The sequence below is a fragment of the Eretmochelys imbricata genome, chromosome 6 (genome assembly GCF_965152235.1).
Source record: "Eretmochelys imbricata isolate rEreImb1 chromosome 6, rEreImb1.hap1, whole genome shotgun sequence".
In the NCBI taxonomy this organism is placed as follows: Eukaryota; Metazoa; Chordata; order Testudines; family Cheloniidae; genus Eretmochelys; species Eretmochelys imbricata.
The window spans coordinates 117382164-117410006 of NC_135577.1; the positions used below are offsets into that span (position 1 = coordinate 117382164).

The following is a 27843-nucleotide window of genomic DNA, read 5'->3' on the forward strand; positions in this document are numbered from 1 at the left end:
TCGTGCTTTTCTGGCCTTAGGAGAGGGCTGGATGTTGCTATGCTTCAGTTCCAAATTGACCGTGGGTGTTCCTACATGAGCATGCTGCGGCCCCAAGGCATAAATACATGTCAAAGTTAAGAGACTCAGACCTCTGACACGATACTAAAAAAACAGTCCTTGTTTTTTATTTAAGTAGTCTATGTTTAGTGGTTTTATGCAGCAGAAGTGTCCCTCTGCTATGCAAAGTGAAGTTGGTTAGTAAAGAGCGAAGTATGCACCTGGGCTATTGAAACATATCAAACAAGCTTACGGAAAAGCATGATGAAGATGCAGGCCTCCTGTTAATAAATATACTCATTCTGCATCAAAAGCTATTTTTAAAAAAAGTCATCCAATTTGAAGTGAACTTTCTTCATCAAAGTATTTTCAGGTCGTCTTCTCCCCTTGTTCAGGATGGGGAAGTAATAGGAGATTTTTCTGTACTTTAATTCTACTTGATTTTTTTTTTTTTAATTTAAAACCATTACAAGAATCTCCAAGGCTGTCAGTCATCTTCAAAGAGATCATTCAATCTATCACTCAAATATAGATGGGTATTATTTCACTTAGTATATTTAGTGGAATGTGTTGAATATCTCTCTTACACAACCTCTATATATGACCAACAGTGAGACAGGACTAGCAGGTAGATAGATAACTGTAGTGTTATCTGTAGGGCTATGGAGAAAGGATGGTACAATTTAAACCCAGAGAGGAAGTGACCAAAATTGAAATGTGTCCCTTTAATCAAGATTAGCCTTGATGGGTACCAAGGTACAGAAATATATATAGATACCCAATATCTAGCATTTCCTTTAGAATTTGATACTGTATGGTTTATTTCCTTTTTGTGAGCCATGAAGATAGAACAATTTTTACTAAAGCAAAACTATGCAATGTTTCCAAGGGTCTCTCGCTTCCATTGATTTGGGTTCTCTAAATGCACTGCAGTTTGTTTTGACAAACTACAACGTGAAAAAAATCTCTTAAATCTTCTTAGTAGTTTAAGCCTCTTAGTTGGCTGACCTGGAATTATATATCTTAAACCTCATAATTTAGAAATCTGACCTGCAAGAAGGATTTATTATACAAGTCAATAAAGTTACTCCATTAGAGCCAACCACATCATTTTTCCATCCCAAGCCTCACTGACTCACCCAGTTCTTTCATTTAGTCTAGAAAAAATACAAACCAACAGATGAAAATATTTATCATCTCCTGTTTTTTCTTTTTTGACAGAAGGCTCAAATACCTCCTTTTTGTCCCCATCTGACCACATAATTGCAGACAATACACTTAACACTCCTCCCCAGCAAATTTTCGATAAAAACATCAATTACAGAGTAAATAAATACCAATAGGCATAAAGACACAGTTTCCCACAGTGACGTCCTCCTAAGAGTCAAGGATTGCAGGGAGGGGGGTCACATTAAGTTTTCAGCAGAGCCAAGTGCATAGTCAAATTGCTGTATCACTGATTCTATCATCCATTCCTGGGTCTAGCTAAAGTCTCCAGATCTAGGACCTACCTGAAAATCTAAATCTAACCTGCTTCTTACTTCACCCACATCACATACAGTATGACGACTGATCTCAAGGTGCAGAAAGCTTGTCCACACAAAACACTTACTAAACTCAAGTAGAAATTGTACTTCAGGGAATTTCTGCTCTAAGATCCTAAGTGCAATCGTTTGCAGCGTTTGGTTACCATTGATTCAGAGAGGAAGTCAGAAAGCGCGGATGCTATCCAGTGGATTGTGTGTTATATTCTGGTTTTTCACAGAGCTCATACATTTTTAATGCTAGTGTAAAAGTCACAGAAAGAACAAGCAATAAAAAACTGGCTCTCTTGGCAAGCCAATACAGATACTTTTGGAATGATCAAATATTCACAGGTACTGGGGCATTTGTCCCTTTATATATATTGGAAATTAAAGAGCCCACAAGGCTAACACAGCAATCAATAAAAGGCATGTATTACTGAAACGTGTCATTTAAGGACCTCTGGTGGTGATAATTTAAGAGGGCTCTTCCACATTTTTTTTAATCTCTATTATTAGTCCAAAGTGGTGATATTACAGCTGAAATGATTTTTAAAATCTAGTTTCACATTCACCATTTGCATTTATTTATAATTTTTAGATTTCACTCAACGTAGACAATTAAAACAATTCATTTACAGGTGTGTTTCACTTTCTGGTTCTCCTGCACTAGTACAATTTTTGTGAGGGTCTACAACCTTACAGGGAAATGTTTAAATCCCTTTTCTCCAATGCCTCTAGCTAAATTCCCCAAATTTAGAAACTATAATAGCATTTCTATGTCTAAACCCCTAATTTTACAAACATCTTAATTATGGTGATAGAAGAAAGATTATCCATTAAAAAAGATGCATCTAGTATGAGTTTCAATGGCCTTGTTATACTGCTCCCATTTGTCAGACAGCTTTAAGGCTGAACACTCCAAATCTAACTGATGTGGTCCCACTCCCTCTCTCAAAATCCACGAATCAAACTGGAAAAAAATAAATGGTATTCTCCTAAATTCTGCCCACTCAAAACCACCAAACAAGATGCCATTCACAGTAGATTGTTCATTTTTGTACGCTTTGATCAGCCATAAAATAGCTGTTTAAATTATCATTAGGCTTCAGAGTCACTGTCCCAGTCAGATGAGCAGTAGCACCTAATCCCTCTCTCGAGATGTTTCAAGGTATCTACAGACTTAGGCAGAAATCACTGCAAAAGTTCACACTCAGTTCACATTTACAAGGTTCTCTTTACAACCATACAGACCAGACTCTACATTTTTAAAAAGTGAAATCTTAGATTCTGCAGCACAAAAAAGGCATCTTTCAGCTAAAAACTATATGCTTACCAAGCCACTATGAACTAATCCTTTTTATCCTTATTTTCTTAACAAGGACCATATTCTATCAAGATGTTCTTCCTTATCAACAACCTGCTGAATTATTCCTTAAGATATCGTATTTGAATATGAAGATTTAGTTTCACCTTTGTAGGGGATCCTCCTACCTGTAGAAGGACTAGTTAATATACTCTACATTTCAGATCCTATACTTCTCCAAAGGTGTGGATTTAATCAGTTCTCATTCTTCAGACCTCAGATGTTTTAAGGTGACACCTCATAGGAGAAAGGAAATCTTCTCACCCTTCAATTTTCTTTTCATTATTTCCTTTTTTCACATCATGTCTGAATGTCCACGTTCATAACAGTCCACATGTATATTTCAGCTTTTGAGGACAAGAACAGTGGTCTACTTACCACTGACAAGTGAGTTGAACAGGTCATCAATCTAAAGCATGCTACAGTTCAAAAAATCTCCACAGAAAGATATATGTAATCTGAAATTCACAAGGTTGTTAGATTCACTCCACCCCCTTGGAGGATGACAGCAGCTGACCAGAGTGCCTAAGACAAAAGGTGCCTCATCTTTGATCCAATAAATTAGATAAATTTATTTAACAATGGTGAATTTCCAGAGAGGCTCGTCAAGATCTAAGTAAGACAATCCAGTAAACTATTGAGTATACTGACAGTGGCCTAGGTTGTCTTCTTTTCAGAAGGACCAAGAACTGGACAGTCAGAATTCAAAGCATCTATGGATGCTTGCCTAAATAACAAAGGAAGCATGAAAAGAAAATGACTATTTAAGGATAGTGTATGTTGTTTGGAGAAGATGTACCTGAAGTTATTTGGTTCATTACTATTAACATTTATTGTACAGTGGGGCCTATGGACCACATCCAGGATGTCTAAATTAAATAGATCAATACACAAATTTGTACTTAGGTAATGGAAGCAAATTCAGTCAACCTGGATGTGTCATGAAATGAGTAAAAAGTGTTAATATAGGAAGCCAGCTACTAAGTATTCTCTCCAAAGGTTTCAAGCATTAATATTAAATGTTTTGTTATCCAGATCAGTAGGTTTAAGCTTTTCATTCTTTGGACCATCACAGCCAGAATACTGTATTTAACCAAAGAAAGAAAAAAAGGACCACAAGATCACAATCTTACACCAATGAAAGCTTGCTGGTTTCTGATTCAAAGAATGACAGACATGAATCCACTTCTTTTTCAATCAGTCAAATCAAAATTCACTTAAGTGCCTTTTTTTCCCCATCTTGTGCTGAAAAGCACTTCCTCAATCTAGGTCCTCAGAAGGAAGAATCTACTTCTGGAAATTCTGTTTGCTGTATTACTATTATTCTCTGGTCCTACAACAAAACCGTATGCAAGACATAATACCACCTAAGCAAGGAGATAAAATAATAATCATTCAAGGCCTGTATAAAGGAATCAGCCAGTCCACTTTTATATAAGTAAACAAACTTCTAGAGGAAACAGTAAGTAGTAGTAAAGATCCACATAAGAAGGAAAATGTCACTTGAGAGAACAACCTTAAGAGAAAGAAGCAAGATTTTTTTTTGAAGGTGGAAGCAAAAGACTGCAACAAACAGAATTACCAGTTACTGTACTAGTTTTCCCTTCTTGTACATACTCTTTCCCCACCTGACAACATATCTGACAGTAGGCAGTAACACACAGAGAGGACTTATATAATGAGAAGCACCAATATAGCCATATTAAAGAGAAGATTTTCACTACATAAAATCAGAGATCAAAGGTAAGGTAGAGAACTGCCAATACTACTGTCTGAAGACTGTTGTAACCACATCTCAAGATCATGATGCTACGGTATAAAAGAGGGGGACCCAGGAACAGACTGGCATTTCCCATGATTAAAGGGACAGCCTTTTGATACATTGTGAGATCTGAAATCTAGCTGAGTAGTTCTCTCTGGATGAAAGGTAGGACAGGATCCTGAAACTTATGGGCAAACCCAAACTGTACAAGAAGTTAGGTCAGAGCTAGACAAGTTTCTCAACCCTTTAAACAACTAGACAATGGAAAAGAAAACAAAAGCCAGAAAGGCTACCTCAAAAGAAAACTGTACCTGTAAACAAAACAAGAAGGGAACCAAAATTCACTAAGTGAAAATACAAGCAGAGAAGGTTCCCAATCAAAGACCCCTGACATATCTACTTCACCAGTTAATGAATATGTAACCCTGTTGCTGGCTGATCAAGTGATTAAAGAGGAGGAGAAAGAACAGCCTCACTCAAGTAGAAGAGCTGGTCAGAACATTTTTGATTAAACGTTTTAGTGTCAAAATACGCTGTTCCGTCAAAGGCAAAACATGTTGCAGAGATATACAGATTTCTTTGAAGTTGTGGACAGGAAGCCTTTCAGTTGGATTCTGGTCAAAGAGAATTCCACCCGAAATTGAAAATGTGACCCTTCTCATCTGAAAACAGATATTTAGACAATTCCACTTAGCAAAAATCATCAATCAAGGTGTGTCAAGGTTCCTTCCCCACTCTGACGTCTAGGGTACAGATGTGGGGATCTGCATAAAAGACCCCTTAAGCTTATTCTTACCAGCTTAGGTTAAAAACTTCCCCAAGGTACAAACTTCGCCTTGTCCTTGAACAGTATGCTGCCACCACCAAGCATTTTAAACAAAGAAGAAGGAAAGAGACCACTTGGAGACGTCTTCCCCCAAAATATCCCCCCAAGCCCTACACCCCCTTTCCTGGGGAAGGCTTGATAATAATCCTCTCCAATTGGTACAGGTGAACACAGACCCAAACCCTTGGATCTTAAGAACAATGAAAAATTAATCAGGTTCTTAAAAGAAGAATTTTATTTAAAGAAAAGGTAGAAGAATCACCTCTGTAAAATCAGGATGGTAAATACCTTACAGGGTAATCAGATTCAAAACAGAGAATCCCTCTAGGCAAAACCTTAAGTTACAAAAAGACACAAAAACAGCAATATACATTCCCTCCAGCACAGCTTATTTTACAAACCATTAAAAGAAAATCTAAAGCATTTTCTAGCTAGATTACTTACTAATTTTACAGGACTCGTAAGGCTTACACTCCTGATCTGTTCCTGGCAAAAGCATCACACAGACATACAGACCCCTTTGTTCCCCCCTCACCCCTCCAGATTTGAAAGTATCTTGTCCCCTCATTGGTCATTTTGGGTCAGGTGCCAGCAAGGTTACCTTAGCATCTTAATCCTTTACAAGTTAAAGGGTTTTGCCTCTGGCCAGGAGGGATTTTATAACACTGTATACAGAAACGTGGTTACGCTTCCCTTTATATTTATGACAAGGTTTTATTCCAATACAGAACAAAAAACAAATTTCAAATGTCTGAAAGTTGTCGTGAAATGGAATGGTCATTCTCCATCCAGCTCTGCTTAGCAGATCAAATAAAGAACACATAGCCCCAGTTCTGTACGAGTGCATGCCACAAGGGACAGTTGTGGATCCCTGTGGGTTGCCCAGCCTCAGGAGAAGTTAAAGTAAGTCCCCTCCAGTTATAACTTACTTACGCCACCAGCATGAGGTCTGTAACAGACCTTATGCCAGACGAAGGTACACTACTAAAAGTGCAGTTTCTTTGATTTCTAAGTGAAGAATGTGGGACCATATCCACTGGTAGCCCTATAAAGGCATCAGAAGGCTTTGTGTCCTTATGGGCAAGTAGTACAACCCTTTGTGCTAAGAACTTGGACTTCAAAAAGCAGATGGTGTAGTCATATCATACGATGATGATAACACTCGTTCCATTAGTATCTCAGGAGGATGTTAAACAGCAGCTACTAAAGTTAGACATTTTTAAATCAGCAAGTCCAGATAACTTGCATCCAGGAGTTTTAGAAGAGCTGGCTGAAGAGCTCGCTAGACCATGAATGTTGATTTTTAGTAAGTCTTCGACCACTGGGGAAGTTCAAGAAGACTGGAAGAGAGATAATGTTGTACCAATATTTAAAAAGAGCAAAGAGGATGACCTGGATAATTATAGGCCTGTCAGTCTGACATCAATCCCAGGCAAGATAATGGAGGAGCTGATATGGGACTCAATAAAGAATTAAAGAAAGGTAATTACTAATGCCAATCAATATGGATTTATGGAAAATAGATCCTGTACAACTAACTTGATATCTTTTTTTAAATGAGATTACAAGTTTGTTTGATAAATATTATAGTTTTGTTATAATATGCTTAGATTTCTGTACAGCACACATCATCTTGATAAAAAACTAGAATATTAAATTAACCATATTTTAATCCATATTAAATGGATTAAAAGCTGGATAACTCATAGGTCTCAAAATGTAAATGTAACAGGGAAATATTATTAAGGGGGTAGGTCTCTAATGGGATCCCACACCGACTGGTTCTTGGTACTATGCTATTTAACCCTTTTATCAATGGACTGAAGAAAACATAAAACCATCATAGATAAAGCTTGCAGGTGACAAATTGAGTGAATAGTACATAATCAAGGAGACAGATCACTGACACAGAGCAATCTGGGTGGCTTGGTAAATTGGGTGCAGGATAACAGAGAATGCAGATCACACATACAGGATGGAAGATGTTATCCTGGGAAGCAGTGAATCTGTAAAAGATGGGGGAAGGGGGTTTACATAATCAGAATGCTCACTGCAACACTGACCAAAAGTAGAAGTTATTTTACCTCTGTATTTGGCACTGATGTGACCACTTCTGGAATGCTGTTTCCAGTACAGGTGTCCACAATTTTAAAAAGCTGCTGATAAATGGGAGAGGGTTCAGAGAAGAGCAACAAGAACGATTAAAGGAGAAGAAAACATACCCTATCGTGATAAACTCAAGATGATCAATCTATTTAGCTTAACTCAAAGAAGGTTACGGGGTGATTTGATTACAGTCTACAAGCACCTACATGGGGGGAAAAATACTCGATAATGGGCTCTTCAGACTGCCACAGAATGGTATAACATGATCCACTGGCTGGAAGTTGAAGCTAGACAAATTCATACTGGAAATAAGGTGTAAATTTGAGTGAGTGTAATTAACCATTGGAACATCACTGGCAATTTTTAAATCAAGATGTGGATGTTTTCCTGAAAGATCTGCTCTAGGAATTATTTGGGGGAAGTTCTCTGGCCTGTGTTATACAGGAGGTCAGACTACATTATCACAGTGATCCCTTTTGGCCTTGGAATCTATGAATTTAGATTCCAATGAATCCGATGAAGTGAGCTGTAGCTCACAAAAGGTCATGCTCAAATAAATTGGTTAGTCTCTAAGGTGCCACAAGTACTCCTTTTCTTTTTGTGAATACAGACTAACACGGCTGTTACTCTGAAACCTATGAATTTATGGTTTCCCAAAGAACAAAAAGTGATCCATGAGCCCAAAACTTACATCCACATAGCCTTTCAAAAGGGTGAACCCAGGAGAGCGCCTGGGCAACAGTTTAGGGAGGCAGAGTTGAGTCAGGAAAAAACTCATCTGCCTTCAAAAAGACATAGGTCCAGAGCCAGGGACTGAATCTTGAAAGGATGCCAACAATCTACAGCCCTCTCCCACAAAATGGAATATAATCACAGGCTCTGCAGACCTCAAAGCAGAACTATCTTCTACTTCCCTCCCTTCCTCCACCCCCACCTTAATATCTTCTCTCTTCCCATGTGCTTTTGTTTTTCCTCTTGGATCTTATCTTCCAAGAAGGACCTAGAGAAGAAGAAAAAATTATTAAATAAGTTACATTAAGGGGATGGAAGAATGAGGCTGCACTTTATGCTCCCTGTTGAAAGAACAAAAGATGGAGGTAGAAGTGGATGGGGCTTGTTCCTTGACTTTTGGTTGATGTAATTTATCTTCTCTTTTCCTAATAGTCAGAGGCATAATGGTTACTTTATTGATTTGCTGTAGGATGAAGAGAGGGACGATGACAGATATATTAAATAAACAAAATTGGATGGATGGATGCATGGACTGTCCATCCTGAAGTATTAAGTAATTTACTCAATTTATATGAAGACACTCTACAAGATATTTTGCTTGGCAACATTCTTCAGAGAGAATCCAGATGCCATTCCACCTTCAGGAATTCCACAGGTCCATTGTACCACTAGAAATTATCAGAGAAAACTCAAGAAGGAAATTCTATGGGAGCATCAAGATGTCATCCACTTAATATCCGCCATTGGCATGTCCTTAAGAGCTGGTCCAATGGTTTTAGAAAAGAAATCAATACAGTTCAAAAGGTCTTGCAATAATTCATTTTTGAGCCTTTCAAATTGTTGTTTTCTTTGACGCACAAAAATAGCAATTTTGTTTCATCAAGAACAACTGACTTACCTTTCTAACAAGATCAGTATATAAAATCTAAAAAATGGCTTAACTATACAGGTTGACACTTTCTGCCTTGGGAATGTTATAAATGAAATTCTCATACTTTAATGTCATCAGTGTCTCAAAACTTGGGAATTTTAGCAGAGGTGTCCTTTGAAAGGAAAAAATTTCAAGGCCATGGCAAAGTACATGGATTTCCCTTTTTTCCCTGGGTACAGTTCATCAATCTTGCACTAAAGAGACCGATCTCAGATAAGCTGTGTTGGCAGCGTCTGTCTACCTGGAAATGTGGGACGGCAACTTGCCTTTTGGGAAGTCAGTAAGAATGTTGCCATTGACTTCTGTGACAGTGAGAACAGGCTCTTAGCTTCAGCACATTCTTCTGCACCAACAAAGGAATTTTTTCATACACTGGTAGATTTTATTTCAGTGCAGTAAGTAGTATGACCCAAGTCAAAAATGTTTAATTTTTAAAAAATAAGTTCCAGAAATAATTAAAACAGGAGAGGAATCAAGTAGTAGTATATACTTTTGTGTAACAGATTTGTTTTTTCAACCAAACACAGGGAACCTAGAAGTTGGTATACATTAGAAATCAACATAAGAATGGCCATACTGGGTCAGACCAATGGTCCATCTAGCCCAGTATACTGTCTTCCGAGAGTAGCCAATGGCAGGTACTTCAGAAGGAATGAACAGAACAGGCAACCATCAAGTGATCCACCTCTGTCATCCACTCCCAGCTTCTGGCAATCAGAAGCTAGGGACATCCAGAACATGAAGTTGCATCCCTGACCATCCTGGCTAATACCTACTGATGGACTTATCTTCCAAGAACATATTTAATTCTTTTTTGAACCCTATTATAGTTTTGGCCTTCACAATATCCCTGGCAACGAGTTCTACAGACAGACTATATGTTGTGTGAAGTACTTCCTTATGTTTCTTTTAATTCTGCTGCCTATTAATTTCATTGGGTGACCCCCGGTTCTTGTATTGTGTGAAGAGGTAAACAACACTTCAGTATTCACTTTCTTCACACCATTCATGGTTTTATAGACCTCTCTCATATCTCCCCTCTCTCAGTTGTCTCTTTTCCAAGCTGAAAAGTCCCAGTCTTTTTAATCTCTCCTCATATGAAAGCTGTTCCATATCCCTAATCATTTTTGTTGCCCTTCTCTGTACCTTTTCTGCTTCTTATATATCATTTTTGAGACGGGGCAACCAGTGCTGCATGCAGTATTCATGGTATGGGTGCACCATGGATTTATATAGTGACATGATGATATTTTCTACCTTATTATTTATCCCTTTCCTAATGGTTCCTAACATTCTCTTAGCTTTTTTGACTGCTGCAGCACATTGAGCTGATGTTTTCAGTGAAGTATCCACAATGACTCCAAGCTCTCTTTCTTAAGTGGTAACAGCTAATTTAGATGCAATCATGTTGTATGTATAGTTGGGAATTGTGATTTCCAATGTGCATTACTTTGCATTTATCAGCATTGAATTTTATCTGCCATTTTGTTGACAATCACCCCGTTTTGCTAACTGTTCACAGTCAGCTTTGGACTTAAACTATCTTGAGTAATTTTGTATCATCTGCAAACTTTGCCACCTCACTGTTTACCCCTTTTTCCAGATCATTTATGAATATGTTGAATAGCACTGGTCTCACTATATATCCCTGGGGGACACCACAATTTACCTCTCTGCATTCAGAAAAAGGACCAGTTTGGTTTCCTACCCTTTGGTTTCCTGTCTTTTAACTAGGGCTGCCAAATGATTTAAAAAGTAATTGCAATTAATCATGAGATTAAAAAAAAGTTGTGATTACTCAGTTTTATTCACATTGTTAATAATAGAATACCAATTGAAATGTATCAAATATTTTTGGATCTCTTTCTACATTTTCAAATATATTGATTTCAATTACATCACAGAATATAAAGTGTACAGCGCTCACCTTACATTATTTTTTATTACAAATATTTATGCTGTAAAAAGAAAAAAGAAATAGTATTTTTCAATTCACCTCATACTATAGTACTGTACTGTAGTGCAATATCTTTATCATGAAAGTGCAACTTACAAATGTAGAAGTTTTTTTAACTACACTCATAAACAAGACAATGTAAAAATTTAGTGCCTATAAGTTGAAGCATGATGGGGCATACAAATGCTTAGCATATCTGGCACATAAATACCTTGCAATGCCGGCTACGACAGTTTCCGGTGACTTAAGTAAGAAGCAGGCAGCATTATTACTCATAAATGAAAACTTGTTTGTCTTAAATTGAAAAGTATTACTTTTGTTTATCTTTTTACAGTCCAAATATTTGTAATAAAAATAATATAAAGTGAGCTCTGTACACTTTGCAATCTGTGTTGTAATTGAAATCAATATACATTAAAATGTAGAAAAACATCAAAATATATTTATAATACATTTCAACTGGTATTCTATTATTAACAGTACTAAAACTGCAATTAATTGTAACTTTTTTTAAAATCTAGTTAATATGTTTTGCATTAATCGCAAGCAGTAGCTGCGATTGACAGCCCTACTTTTAATTAGTTACTGATCCATGAGAGGACCTTCCCTCTTGTCCCATGACTGCTTACTTAAGAGCCTTTGGTGAGGGACCTTGTCAAAGGCTTTTTGAAAGTCCAAGTACACGTTTGTTGGTCCCCTCAAAGAATTCTAACAGATTGAGGAGTTATGATTTCCCTTTACAAAAGCCATGTTGACTCTTCCCCAACAAATCGTGTTCATCTATATGACTGATAATTCTGTTCTTTACTATAGTTTCAACCAATTTAACTGGTACTGACTTAATAGCCTGTAATTGCCAGGATCGCTCCTTGAGCCTTTTAAAAAATGTGTGTCATGTTAGCTCTCCTTCAGTCATCTGGTACGGAACCTGATTTAAGTGATAGGTTACATACCACAGTTAGTAGTTCTGCAATTTCATATTTGAATTCCTTCAGAACTCTTGGGTGAATACCATCTGGTCCTGATGACTTAAATTGATATGTTAAATAGGGTTTCAAAACCTCCTCTATTGACATCTCAATCTGGGACAGTTCCTCAGATTTGTCTTCTAAAAAGAATGGCTCAGATGTGGGAACCTCCCCCACATCCTCTGCAGTGAAAACTGATGCATAGAATTTATTTAGCTTCTCCGCAATGGCCTTACCATCCTTGAGTGCTCCCTTTCCACCATGATCATCCAATGGCCCCACTGCTTGTTTTGCAGGCTTCCTGCTTCTGATGTACTTAAATTTTTTGCTGTTAGCTTTTGAGTCTTTGGCTAGTTGCTCTTCAGATTATTTTTTGGCCTGTAATTCTACACTTGACTTGCCAGATTTTCTATTTTTCTCCATAGGATTTAACTTCCAATTTAAGGATACCTTTTTACCTCTACCTGCTTTTTTTACTTTGTTTTTTAGCCATAGTGGCACTTTTTTGGTTCCCTTCCTACGTTTTTTAATTTGGGGTATACATTTAAATTGAGCCTCTATAGTGGTGTGTTTTAGACGTTTCCATGCAACTTGCAGGCATTTCAGTTTTGTGACTGTAGCTTTTAATTTTTGTTTAACTAGCTTCCTCATTTTTGTGTGGTTCCCATTTCTTTAGTTAAATGCCACTGTGGTGGGCTATTTTGGTATCCCCCCCCCCACACACACACACAAGGATGATACAATTCAGTTACACTCACATCTTGGACCACATCTTGTGTACCATTTAGGACTAAATCAAGAATTGCCTCTCCCCTTGTGGGTCGCAGGACTAGCTGCTCCAAGAAGCAGTCATTTATGATGTGTTGAAACTTTAACTCTGCTTCTCATCCTGAGGTGACATATACACTTAGTCAATACAATGATAGTTGAAACCCCCCATTATTACTGAGTTTTCTATTTTCATAGCCTCTCTAATCTCCCTGAACATTTCACAATCACCATCACCATCCTGGTGGCTGGCAGTATATTCCTACTGCTATAAATACATTCTGTTGTAATTACAAGTTTAAGGTACTAGCTACTACACCATCTTCCCAAAAATGACTTTTATCCCCAACCCTACATTGCTTCAGTTTCCCCAACGAATGGCTTGAAGTCCTCAAATGTCCCTTCTTCCTCCTCTTTCTCATTAGATTATATAAAAAAAATCTGGAAACAAATCTGCTCTACTGCCGTTAGAAAGCCAACCCTATTGTATTTGCGGCATCTTTTGAAGATACAATACCTCTGATTACATTTGTTTCATGTTTCATCATCTTACTTCTCTTTCTATTTAGTAGTAATCTATGTAAGAAATCACTAGATCTCTAGGTTTGAAATGAAATAAACCTCCCACTCCTCCTCCCCACAGCACCCGTGTGCACATGCGCACTCTCTCTCTCTCTCTCGTTATAACTAAGCACACTTAACCCATTCAAAGTTTGTAGCAGATTAGAAGAATGTTCATTATTTTAAGAATTAAAGATGCATTAGATTCTTGTAATTCCATCAGATTCCTTTGTGTAATAAATAACCTTCAGAGGGATGCCATTTACAAAGACAGCTGCAAGGACAAAAATAACCTATACCATCCTATTTGTACTGTATGTAAAATAGATGTTTATGATATGGAGACACAGAATGTGTACATTACACACACACACTCATTTAGAGCTCTATATCCACAAGGGCTTTAAGTACACACAACTCAAAATAGATTTTACAAAAATATCACAGTATTTTACAGATCCATTTATACTTAAAAATTATTTCGGTCTTACCAGCTGTTTTAAAAATGTGTGAAATCTGACCTTGTGCCACTACAGTGACTTTGTGATCACTGGGGAAAGATTATACTAAACTGCTGATGTGTTATTTGTCAGGTTAAAAAACCCAAGCACTTGATTTTTAATTTCACTGAATAATTACTCTGATTTATAAGCCCTATGATTTCCCTGCCCAGAATCTTTAAAGAAACAGATCATTAAGTTTTCCCAAATAGCACACATTAGTAGTTCTTCGCTTGTATTCATTTTTAAGGTTTAATATTTGAAACAAAAGATTAAATAACAACAGATACAATACCTGAAGAAGGTCACTGAGGTCAAGTAACATGTCTGTGAAAAAGTCAAGGAATATAAATGCATGTAAAATTTGATAATTTGATTAGCAACTTTATAAAAGGAGAAATAAAATCATTTACATGTGGCAGTGCAGGAATATGGATTAAGTAGTCTGATCCAGCATCCCTGCTAAAGAATCACATTGGTTTCAGCTCCTGAGTAAGCTCTGCCTACCCTCACTATGGGACACAAGGTGCCATTACAAACAAGGTTTATATGTACGAGAAGTGTCTCTAAAAAGACAAGGAATCCCTTGAGTAATGAGCTAAGACTACATATACTGTATATTGTATTCTGGAAATCATCAAATGGCACAAAATAGAGACTTCATTTTCAAAATCTAATCTGTCACTTTTTTCTGTGCCAATTTAGGACCTGATCTCTCATTGTGCAGAAAAATCCGTGGGAAAGGACTAGGAAACTGCTAATTTCAGGGCATCTACACAGATGGGCAGCCCCTCTATGTTGTTGTATGAGACCTCCCCCATAGGCAGAGCTCACTTAAGAGCCATGCTGCCATCAGCTCCTTGACTATACAGACCCTGCCTCTTCATCTCTGAGCAAGATACAAAATATGTAACAGGAAACAAATTAATTTTGCTAGAATGTATATCCACTCACTCAGTCTGCTTCATGCCAGAAGGACCGAGAGTCTTCCATGGGAAAGGAATATGGGTGCAGGAAGAGAATGTCATGTTGACTCCACTCTTCTCTCTCTCTAACAGTTTAGGGTCAGTATATCAGAATTTTCATTCCTTTCATCCTCACACCATACAGTGGAAGGGAGTTTGGGCCCAAAATGTTAGTTTGAAAATACTAGTAGTATTAAGAATGACTGCAGCAACTTAATTATTGCAATTTATTTAAGAAAAAAACACATTCAGAACAAAACAGAAAGCTACTAGAGAGAATTTACTGAAGATTTTACTGAAACTGTTGAGTAAATTTACAAATGTTTTCTACTCTTACAGTACTTAAATAAAAGGAAAGAAATAGTAGGGGTAAAAACAAAGATAAAACACTATTCACAACCACCAAAACAATAGCCACAAGTCTACCAAAAAGTCTATTTAATAAAAAAGTTTCTTTATACAAATATTTTAAGAACTTGAATTTGATAATTTTAGGCTATTTCATCCTAACAAGTGCCAAATGTGTCAGCTTTAAAAACTTCTAGACTTTGATGCTTTTATCAAGGCTGTTTTTTCCTTAATTACATCTCTCTTTTAACTGAATAACAGAGTAAATATGTTCTTAGCTAGCTGGTTTTAGTTTAACTACTGTAAAAATGTTCTTTTTTAGAGTAAACAAACAATTTAAGAGAAAAAGCAACACGCATAACAAATCAATGAATATGGTAAAAACAACAGTAAGTAAGTTCACTATAGTTCAGTACATTGTAGTAATATAGGTTTTAGCCTGTTTTTATAAAGTATATTAAACTAATACTGAATGTTAGAGACACATGGTGAGTGAGGTAGTATCTTTTATTGGCCAACTTCTGTGGGTGAGAAAGACAAGCTTCTGAGCTTACACAAAGCTCTTCTTCAGTACAGACATTTTTCTATATAACAGCTTTCTTTCGCTGGGGGGGGGGAAGAATTCTGGTAACTATCGGTTTATGCATAAACATTTGTACCACTAACACTCAGAATTTCTATCTCTATCTTATATTAAAACTATACAGACTCAACATTCCAAATTTGTTCTGCATGCATTTGACAAATTCAATCTAAAATTCTACACATCTTATTGTCTTAGCACAAGCGAAGCTTCAATAATGTGGGAGAATAGTATGCCTGGGCATTCAATTAGCTACGATCATATAGCTCATATACAATTAGAAGTCAGCAAAATTCAAATTAGCTAAGAGACTGCTGACAGAAAAGACAACCTGCAAAAAATTAGACCTTTTTAGTGAAAGACAGAAGTCCAAGCAAAGCACTACTGAAATGATCACAATTGGACTGGTGTAAGCAAGACGAACATAAGAATGGCCATATTGGGTCAGACCAGAGGTCCATGAAGCCCAATATCCTGTCTTCCGACAGTGGCCAATGCCAGATGCCCCAGAGAGAATGAACAGAACAGGTAATCATCAAATGATCCATCTCCTGTCGCTCATTCCCAGCTTCTGGCAAACAGAGAGAGGCTAGGGACACCATCCCTGACCATCCTAGCCAATAGCCACTGATGGACCTATCCTCCATCAATCAAAAAAAAGAAGTGTAAAAAAAAGACTTGAAAAATGGAAGTGCAGAGGAGCCATAACCACTGACAACTCTTCAAACACAGCCAGACTAGCATTTTACTCTTTCTTTGCCCAGCCCACCCCAACTCAGTAGACACAGCTGGTTTTTAAAACTTTTGCTGCCAAGTAGCCTTCCTGAGTGGAAGCTGCCTGTCAATCCAAATTGTATGGTGATTTTGTTTGCAAACAGGAAGTAGGAAGACACTCCAAAACTTGATTTGGGACACAAATATTTCAGATCGAAGCTTTCAAAAGTGACACATGATTTTGAGTGCCTCAATTACTGGGTGCCCAATTTGACACACCTTAGAGGGGCTAGTTGTCAAAGTGCTGAGCAGTCATCCTCTGAAAACCAGTCCCTTTAGGGTGCCTCAGAAGTTGAATACACCCAAAATTGAAGAACTTAAAATTACTAGTCATTCTTGATAATTTAAAGATAAAAGGCTAGCGTACAAATATACTAAACCACCTAGGCTGCCTCTCCCCCTCAATTAATATATCTACTTATAACTTACTCTTGTTTAAGAGATTTTATTTTGAAATGTAAAATAAAAAACAATTAATCACAAGTTTCATTACTTTAAAAAAAACTTTTGAATTACTAGAGAAAAATATTTAACACACTGCATACATTTAGAATACTTGATATATGTTGAGAAATTTACTTTCACTAGAGTTCAGGTACCGGTGATGCGATTTAGCACAATAATACAGCTGTTTTAACCACTTTGCTCCTTGGTGAAGTTGGTGCAAGTGAAGTTGGTTTAAGTGTCCACTGAAATTTAAGAAGAGATCACAGTAAAAAAGTGGAGTTTCTGGATCTCATATAAGTTAGCCTGCAGCAATCTCTCAGTGATTAGATGTGTGTTTGCCACAATGAAGGGAGGGGAAATGGGATATTTGAGTCATTCAGTTCCAATGGGTTGGCCTATGTTATGCATATGGTGAGAGCAATTATCAACAGGAAGTAGATGTAAAAACATGTTTTTAAGCTCATTTTTAGAGGGTGGAAAAATTTGGGACAATGTGAAATACAACTGAAAACAACATATTTTTAATAAACAATATAAATGTTTGCATCGTTAAAGATGACAGAAAACAATAGCACTTTCATGTAAGTACAAAGCTAGCACATGAAAAAGTTCTCAATAGGAAAGAAAGCTGTTAACATCAGAGATACTCATAAAATAGAAGATAACTAGGGCCTTACCAATATCCCAGCCATGAAAAACGCGTCACGGACCGTGAAATCTGGGGTTCCCCCATGAAATCTAGTCTTTTGTCTGCTTTTACCCTATGCTATACCAATTTCACAGGGAAGAGCAACCTTTCCTAAATTGGGGGTCCTGACCCAAAAGTGGTTAAAGGGGGGGTTGCAAGGTTATTTTAGAGGGGATTGTGGTATTGCCATCCTTACTTCTGCGCTTCCTGCAGAGCTGGGCAGCCGGACAGCAGGGGCTATTGATTGGGTGCCCAGCTCTGAAGGCAGCGCCCCGCCAGCAGCAGCGCAGAAGTAAGGGTGGTAATGCCATACTATGCCATCCTTACTTCTGCACTGCTGCCTTCAGTGCTGGGTGCCGGAGAGCGGCGGCTGCTGACTGAGGGCCCAGCCCTGCAGGCGGCAGCGCAGAAGTAAGAGTGACACCACCATACAGGGAACATTCAATGTTAGCTTTTACCAGGAAGCAAGATTGCCATTTGGCAAAGTTATTTATAGACACACATTCAAGATTGATCACACAAAATCTATTTAAAGGAAGAACCACTAAACATAATGCAGTACACACACACACACATCCTAGTTAGATGGTCTGATTAAATCTACAAAAGCAAGGAAACTTTCATGTAAATTATCTCATGCTATTGTATCTAAAGTCTTTTGCAGCACATTGCCCTTAGTGCTTAAACAACGTGAAAAATTAGGAACCGTATATGATGGTAAGAACAGAGTCAGCAGTTTGTTATTTGAATTTTCTGGATTTTGTAAGTTTCTCTCAAAACATTAAGATTTTAATCATTTTATTGGCATTTTTCTTTTTTTTACACAGTACTGTATTTTTTAGTATCAGATCCTTCAGTCAAGATTGCAATGTATCTTACTGAAAGAAAGGCATACCCTTAGAAAAGGGACTCACTCCAAAGGATGCATGGTTACAATTCACTCATTGAGAACATGTCAATAAATGGCAGGTAGTGACGGACTATCTTAGGTTCTTTGAAAAGATGGAGGATGGGGAATATTTTTTTTTTTTTTTTTTACAAACACCAATAGCACAAACAGTAAATATGAAATCATCTTTGCATGAAACACTTCAGAATTGTGTTAATGCAAAAGAAAAAAAGTTACACTGACTAGAAAAACTGGATGAAATGCAATAAATGAACAGAAAAATTGACGAAAACTAAACTAATTTTCCCCCCAATTTTCAATCAACATAGAAGAGTATTATTTAAAAGTTAGTGCCAAGAAGCATTGTGATAGGCAGTGTGTGGAGACAGTGCCTACCTTTAAAAGTTTCCAGTCTGAACAGGCATGATAGACAAAGGCTGGGAGGGGAGAAAGACGCTCAGAGAGGTTAAGTAACCTGCCCCATGTAATACAGCAATTTAGGAGCAGAGTTGGAACTAAAACCCAGATCCCTCAGCTTCCAGTTCAGTAAGCTACCTACTAGATAATACTGCCTTCCAGTATTTTAGTGTAACTGGTGAATTTCTGGTTATGATTTATGATTTGGTGTTTTACAAACTGTCAAATTTTAATTAGCTTTTAGTTAAAATTCATTGACAGCAATTGTCAAAAAATACACATTCCCTCCTCCCCCATACACTAAATTGCAGGATTACAAAAATACAACTTAATCCACACAAGTATATTTTGGAAAATAAAATCTTAGCAAAAAGATTAGTCCTGACCCTGAAATTCTAGGAGGAAAGTTTTCGAATACAGCCTTCACATTTGCAATTTTCCATATGCAAAAAAGTAAGTCTGCACACAGCTGTTGTCCTTGAGCATGCAAATCAACTTGACAGGTTTCAGAGTAACAGCCGTGTTAGTCTGTATTCGCAAAAAGAAAAGGAGTACTTGTGGCACCTTAGAGACTAACCAATTTATTTGAGCATGAGCTTTCGTGAGCTACAGCTCACTTCATCAGGAGATTGATGCAGGAGATCCAGCAGGAGAGTGAGTTTGTGTGTGTATGGGGGTGGGTTTTTGGAGGGGGGTGAGGGAGTGAGAGAACCTGGATTTGTGCAGGAAATGGCCTAACTTGATTATCATGCACATTGTGTAAAGAGTTGTCACTTTGGATGGGCTATCACCAGCAGGAGAGTGAATTTGTGTGGGGAGGTGGAGGGTGAGAAAACCTGGATTTGTGCTGGAAATGGCCTAATCTGATGATTACTTTAGATAAGCTATTACCAGCAGGACAGTGGGGTGGGAGGAGGTATTGTTTCATATTCTCTGTGTATATATAAAGTCTGCTGCAGTTTCCACAGTATGCATCTGATGAAGTGAGCTGTAGCTCACGAAAGCTCATGCTCAAATAAACTGGTTAGTCTCTAAGGTGCCACAAGTACTCCTTTTCTTTTTGCAAATCAACTTGATGTCTAACTACTCAACTTGTGAACATGAATGTCATTTGCACAAAACCCTAACTTTATGTCTGTGTAGGCAAATGTACATGAAAAACAGAACCTAATGTTTTTTAGAAATAATCCTTTATTTCATATGTTATATGCTGAAATACTTAACTATTAAAGGCGGAAAAGCACCATTACACAACTCCTGTCTAGGTTAACCATTTAGCTGAAGTAATTCCACTAATCTCAACAGATTTGCTGCCAGCATTTTTTCCTAAATATATAAGGAACATAAGAAAGATAAGGCAGGAAACACATTTCCTGAACAAGATCCCTAACAATCTGGCAGGTCTTCTGATGGTGATCCTGTTCACAACACTGCATCCTTTGTTTCAGTAATTAACATTTAATTAGTAGAGTTAATTCAAAATTATACAAGCATTTAATTAGTCCTATTAAAAAGGAGACAAATTTCCAGTCTACATTAATACACCAGCCACCCAAATGTATGTGACGGGAATACACAAAACATACTAAAATTCAGACTTTACAAAGTTAATGCTGTAAGCTTTTCTTAATCATCTTCACATTCATTCATCATTTAGGGTAAAATTTTCAAAGGACCCTAGTCCAGTTTGCTTTCAATGATTAGGTACTTTGAAAACATTACCCTTAGAGAGGAAGACCTCAACAGAACAAAATCTAGAAGGCCTTACTCCTACTATCATAATAGTACAGATTATTTATAATAGCACAGTCAATTCATACTACTGTTTACAAAACAAAATATATTCCCTGTCCCAAAAAGCTTGTATTTACCACAGATGAGAAAGTCCAACCAAAACAAGAGGCTGCAGTTCAAGGAAGGGAAAGAGGAAAAATAATTGGTGAGAAAAACAAGGAATTATTCCCAGAAGGTCAGGTTTAAGGAGGAATATAAAAGAGGGGTTGGCAGACAAGAAGTGAGACATTGTTCCACTCACAGGGAGCAGAAGTATAGAAGGAGTGAAGCCAAGGATGCAGGAGACAAAAAAAGCAATACAGCATGAAGACTGGGAGAAGAGTGAGGGGAGAGAAGGAAGGGAGTTCAAACTTGTAAGCAGGGATACAATTATGCAGTGTTCAAGGCGAGGATAACAAATTTGCTAATAATGGGCAAAGGACAAGAAATTAATGAAGATATTCAAGAAAGGGGTGAGAAAGACATGTGAAGAGCCAGACTGAGAACAGCATTATAGCAGCAGAGTTCTGGATAGATTGGAGGAGAAAGAGGAAAAGGAAAGGGAAAGATCCCTTTCTCCCTGTACCCAAAGATTACACAAAAGTTGAGAGCCTGTGAAAAGGAAGGATGAGAGAGCTGTCAACAGTGGTAGAGAAGAAAGATGAGGAGGAAAGGTAAAAAGCTTGGGTTTGGAGGTCAATTATTTTGGGACGGCAGTGGGACATCTAACAGGAAGTGCTGGAAAGATGTCTGGAAATGGAAAGCAGAGAGGAGGGTGGGGAGAGGTGGTTGCTGAAAACATACAGGGCCATCCTTACCCATACACAAACTACACAGCTGCGTAGGGCACCAGCAAATTTGGGGCACCAAATTGCCCCAAATTTCCTGGTGCCCAACACAGCTGCGTGCTGCTCCAGCAGCCAGCCTGATCCCCCAGCCAGCTGAGCCAGCTAGGAAAACTGCCCCTGCTCCACCTCTTCCCCAAAGCCCCCACCCCCACTCCACTCCTTCCCCTGAGCTCAATCCCGGGAGACTGCAGCAGGGGTCGGGCACGCCTTGCACTCACCGGGCAGCAGGAAGTGGAGCAACCCAGTCCCAGCCCGTGCTGCCGGTGAGTGCTGGGGGGCGGTTCCCCCTTGCCCCAAAGTCCCAATTATCCCCCAAGTTGAAATATCATTCTGGGGTGTATTAGCCTTTTTCACAACTGCATCTCATTGTTAGCTCATATTCAGTTTGTGACCCATTATAACCCCAGACCCTTTTCAGCAGTACTCTACATAGCCAGATATTCCCTATTTTGTAATTGTGTATTTGATTTTTCCTTCTTAAGTGTAGTACTTTGCACTTGTTTTACTGAATTTCATCTGGTTTATTCCAGACCATTTTTCTAATTTGTCAAGGTCATTTGAATTCTAATCCTGTCCTCCAAAGTGCTTGCAACCCCTCCCAGCTTGGTATCATCTGCAAATTTTATAAACATACTCTGCACTCCATTATCCAAGTCATTAATGAAAATATTGCAGACTCAGGACAGACCCCTGCAGGATCCCATTAAATACATCCTCTCATCTTGACAGAAAACTATTGATAACTACTCTTTTTCAACCAGTTGTGCAGCCACTTTACAGTAGTTCCATCTAGACCACATTTCCCTAGTTTGCTTATGAGATGGTCAGGTGGGGCTGTGTTAAAAGCTTTACTAAAAATCAATAATACACCACTCCAGAAATTTCCGCATACTGGAGGCCTCATTCCCAAAAATGACAGTGTCACTGAAGAAATTTATGTCATTTTTGTTATTGTTAGATTGATGACTTTGTGGTGATTTTTGTTGGACAGAACAACGTTCAAAATTGAGAAGTTTCTTGTATTAAAAGGCCCACCATGATTGCATCAATAAATTTCCAGAGTCTAGCACAATGAGAAGATGCAAACCGTCAGTCACTTTGTTACAAGCATCTCTATATTAAATGCATATATGTATATATAAGCACACACCTTTTTAATTATTTTAATTTGGTAATTGTCAAGAAGTGCCAAAAGGAAGTCCTTAATCCGGAGGATGGGTAGTAGAAGGGCACAACATTCCACCAGCATATTTCAAATTGACCTGAAGACCCCATCTCTTGGGGTAAGAGTTCAGTCTCCATGTTCAATCAAATCTGAGAGACCTCCGTTGAGGCTGAAACTGCCAACCAGAGTGGCCAACACTCCACTAGGAGCTGGAATGATCAACCCTTTTAATTCAGGTAACCAAACTTTTAGTTACCACTCTCTTCTGTCGTAATCAAAACTGGTGTTCTGGTTAAAGGCTCCATTATATCAATACCAATCCCCGCAGCCATCTACCATTCTTTCTTATGGAAATAGCATGGTGCTGAAAAGTTGGTTGCTTAAAAACTGTATATTAGCAACACTCATAACTTAATACAGTATGCCATTTTTACCCTTGTTGAGATTTTCAGAGCAGCCCAAAGGATTTAGTCATATCTTTCATCAAAATTCACGGATGTGTGGCTAAATTCCTGCACAGCTTAGAAAATCTCAGATCATGCCTAATGGTTCAGAAGTGCTTACACTAAATATAAAATTTTATTCTATACAAGAACAGTCATATTCTGCACTAATGCATGAAAATTGACTTTGACATTCCCTCACTTACTATAGTGTCACAGCTCCCACAACTTCATCATTCAAGGTGTTCAGTGTCATCAACTGTTTGGAGTAAAACTTTACAACAGCTACTAAAACCAATTGTGATGTACCGAGGTAGCAAAAGTAATTCAAACATGACAAAAGCATGAGAAAAATTCCCAAGAAACTTTGCTGGCAGTACTGTACCTGTAATAATACCCTTTGAAAAAAATGAGGATGTCTAGCAATTGTTTCTAAAACATTAATGTTCATTAAGAACATGAATGTGAAAGCATTGATCCTGGTGACCACATAATTAGGGTCTAATGCCACATCTATCTTTTTGCAGAAATGTACAGTAATTAGTTAATATACTTATAAAAATATTAAGATTTAGATCTGTGCATGTGCGTGTGTAAAATATACATAGAGTGTAAAATATATACAGTGTATATATATTTTACACACACACAGGCATACATATTAATATTTTTATTACTTTATACAGTTATATTATCTATATTGGAAATACATTATGGTGCATGAGTTTGTTATGCTCACATTACTCACAAATGGCAAAAATCACAAGTGGAAGTTAAAGGTTTTCTCAAACGTGTGCTACTAAGATCTTTACCATACTGAAGCATCACAGATTCATAGATACTAAGGTCAGAAGGGACCATTATGATCATCTAGTCTGACCTCCTGCACAATGCAGGCCACAGAATTTCACCCACCCACTCCTGCGAAAAACCTCTCACCTATGTCTGAGCTACTGAAGTCCTCAAATCATGGTTTAAAGACTTCAAGGAGCAGAGAATCCTCCAGCAAGTGACCCGTGCCCCATGCTACAGAGGAAGGCGAAAAACCTCCAGGGCCTCTTCCAATCTGCCCTGGAGGAAAATTCCTGAGCATATGGGCAAGATTCACCAGCCAGATACTACAGAAAACTCTTTCCTGGGTAACTCAGATCCCACCCCATTTAACATCCCATCACAGGCCATTAGGCCTATTTACCATGAATATTTAATTACCAAAATCATGTTATCCCATCATACTATCTCCTCCATAAACTTATCGAGTTTAATCTTAAAGCCAGATACATCTTTTGCCCCCACTGCTTCCCTTGGAAGGCTATTCCAAAACTTCACTCCTCTAATGGTTAGAAACCTTCATCTAATTTCAAGTCTAAACTTCCTGGTGGCCAGTTTAAAACATTTGTTCTTGTGTCCACATTGGTACTGAGCTTAAATAATTCCTCTCCCTCTCCGGTATTTATCCCTCTGATATATTATAGAGAGCAATCATATCTCCCCCAACCTTCTTTTAGTTAGGCTAAACAAACCAAGCTCCTTGAGTCTCCTTTCATAAGGCAAGTTTTCCATTCCTCGGATCATCCTAGTAGCCCTTCTTTGTACCTGTTCCAGTTTGAATTCATCCTTCTTAAACATGGGAGACCAGAACTGCACATAGTATTCCAGGTGAGGTCTCACCAGTGCCTTGTATAACGGTACTCAAACCTCCTTATCCCTACTGGAAATACCTCTCCTGATGCATCCCAAGACCACATTAGCCTTTTTCACATCCATATCACATTGGCGGCTCATAGTCATCCTATGATCAACCAATACTCCAAGGTCCTTCTCCTGCTCTGTTACTTCTAATTGATGTGTCCCCAGCTTATAACTAAAATTCTTGTTATTAATCCCTAAATGCATAACTTTACACTTCTCACTATTAAATTTCATCCTATTACTATTACTCCAGTTTACATGGTCATCCAGATCCTCCTGAATGATATCCCGGTCCTTCTCTAACTTGGCAATACCTCCCAGCTTTGTATCATCCACAAACTTTATTAGCACACTCCCACTTTTTGTGCGGAAGTCAGTGATAAAAAGATTAAATAAGATTGGTCCCAAAACTGATCCTTGAGGAACTCCATTGGTAACCTCCCTCCAGCCTGACAGTTCACCTTTCAGTAGGACCCGTTGTAGTCTCCCCTTTAACCAATTCCTTATCCAACTTTCAATTTTCATATTGATCCCCATCTTTTCCAATTTAACTAATAATTCCCCATCGGTATCAAACGCACTACTGAAATCTAGGTAAATTAGATCCACTGCGTTTCCTTTGTCTAAAAAAATCTGTTACTTTCTCAAAGAAGGAGATCAGATTGGTTTGGCATGATCTACCTTTTGTAAAACCATGTTGTATTTTGTCCCATTTACCATTGACTTCAATATCCTTAACTACTTTCTCCTTCAAAAATTTTTCCAAGACATTACACACTATAATGAATATGCAATGTGTTATAGAGAAAGTGTTAGGAATATTTTAGAGCGTGTTTGTTTGGTTATTTTGTTGGAGTTTTTTTTATGTATTTGGATTATTTTTGTACCTTTTGCCTTTGAAGCCATGTGTCTTAATTACCATGTGTCCAACTGCACAGGTCTGAAAGAAACTAAAAAGAAACCCGATAATAGTCCATGTGGTTATAATGTCATGTAACTCAGTACAGAATTTTTCTCAGTTGTTGAAAAAATGCAAGGCTGGGTCAAGAGCAACACCACAAATGGAAGAAATCCACACTGTATGTTGGACCTCTCATTTAAAGTAAATCAGTCCTAGTTTTCACCCCCAATTATCCAAAATGCCTGACTAAGAAGGCAGTATGACAAACTTTAATTTCTTTATTTGGTAGTGGACTGTATTCAATTTTGCTCCTATTTGTTCTACAATGACTTACTATCTGAAAGTTCTCAGTGTTTGAAAAGATTCAGGAAGTGTCAATTTCAGATGCTACCACATTTATCAGTGACTCATCTTCAGGAAGTATTCCGAAATGAGTAATGGAATGCCACTCTTTTTATTATGAGAGTGTGTAAACATCCCACTGAAGATATAAAAGCTTTCATTAAGTAATTTGTTGCAATTCTTCTACACATGTCACAGACTTCACTATTCTGTTGATATTATTTTCAATATTTACTGCACTTCAATCGGAAAACACAAAGCATTCCAATATAATGCAGCATGGCATCAGCTGGTGAACAGCACAATAAAGCTAATCTACTTGCAAATACTGTAGTATTTGTCAAATTTTTAAAGAGCAACAACTTCCATTAAATGGTTTTAATCAAGATGGAAGATAAAGAATATCTCCTTGAAGTTTCATTTTTAAACTTTTATCCCTAAGTTACCTTTTTTAATCCTCTGAAGGTGCCAAATACTTATGTCTCTCTTACAGCACAGAAACAGCTCTTTCATAATCAGTTTTTAATGCACTGTAAACTTAGCTGCTGAAATTCTTCATGAGAAAAATCAGGAAGAATGTACATATCTGCCACTGGGGAAATAAAGCTACCAGTGATAAGTGGGAAAGATCTAGTCAGGCACCAGTGTTGCAGTACTTTTATTGTGACCAGGTACTGTAATTTCAAATAGCTCTCTAAAGTACACTGATTGCAATCTGTTAAATACGGCTATACTCTGAAAAGTGACTAACAGTACTGTCGGTTCATGTTTACAGCATCTCACTGATTTATGTCATATTTGCTCAGCTTACAAATAAAATGCCTTTTTTTTTCCTATGTGCCAGCCCTATAAACTCAGTCTGAGATGCGAGACTGTTGAGCTCTTTCCTACACATTCCTCAGCAATAAGGATGACTCAGATACAAGTTATGTATGCAAGTTATACCAGCGCACACATTAGCTTTAGGTGGGGTTGCACAGGCGTGCCCAAAGGGCATGATTGGATCAACTGATTTAACATGCAGCTGCACCAGAAAAACAAGATGAAAAACAGGATTCGTGTACCTGGCTGAGGTTTGAATCTTCTTAGCAGATGACTACTCTTGTTTATTACATAGAAGGGATAATCCTGCCATCCAAGTTAATTGCCTTCTGCAAGAGAGTGTTAGTGCACCGTACACTGATGCTAAATGAAGGAGGGGAAAGAGGCTGATTTTACAAACAATTAAATGGCAGCTCATTATGAAGGTACAGACAAATTCCTATACAAAGAAGGAATCCACCTACCAGCGACTCCTTTACCAAAAAGGTATCTGAAATATTTATTATGGTGAAGCAGTCACAAGGCCATACAGCATAGCAAGGTTGCACCAGGATTTTCAGTTTTAGGTAGGATTTACCCTTAGACCTTTGCCTATTACAAACAAAAGTACTGTATTATAACAAAGTTTCACTGCTTGCTCTCCACCACATTCCTATTAACAAGAGCTCAAAACATTTACCTGATATCTGGTAGTCCTGAGACTAAGT

General features: G+C 37.8%; 2 protein-coding genes across 7 annotated transcripts in view; both read right to left on the reverse strand.

Moving 5' to 3' along the window:
- BRF1 (BRF1 general transcription factor IIIB subunit) overlaps positions 1-27843 on the reverse strand; it is a 230619-nt gene that overhangs the window by 134836 nt on the left and 67940 nt on the right. For all 6 annotated transcript variants that reach the window (XR_013346443.1, XM_077819492.1, XM_077819489.1 and 3 more), the window contains one exon: positions 14335-14366. Coding sequence is in view for 5 of the 6 variants with exons in the window: in XM_077819492.1 (XP_077675618.1) it covers positions 14335-14366 (32 nt within the window). In the remaining variant the exon portion in view is untranslated. The remainder of the gene's footprint in view (positions 1-14334; positions 14367-27843) is intronic.
- The window catches only part of ZBTB1 (zinc finger and BTB domain containing 1), a 300777-nt gene that overhangs the window by 87577 nt on the left and 185357 nt on the right, over positions 1-27843 (reverse strand). The window lies entirely within an intron of this gene.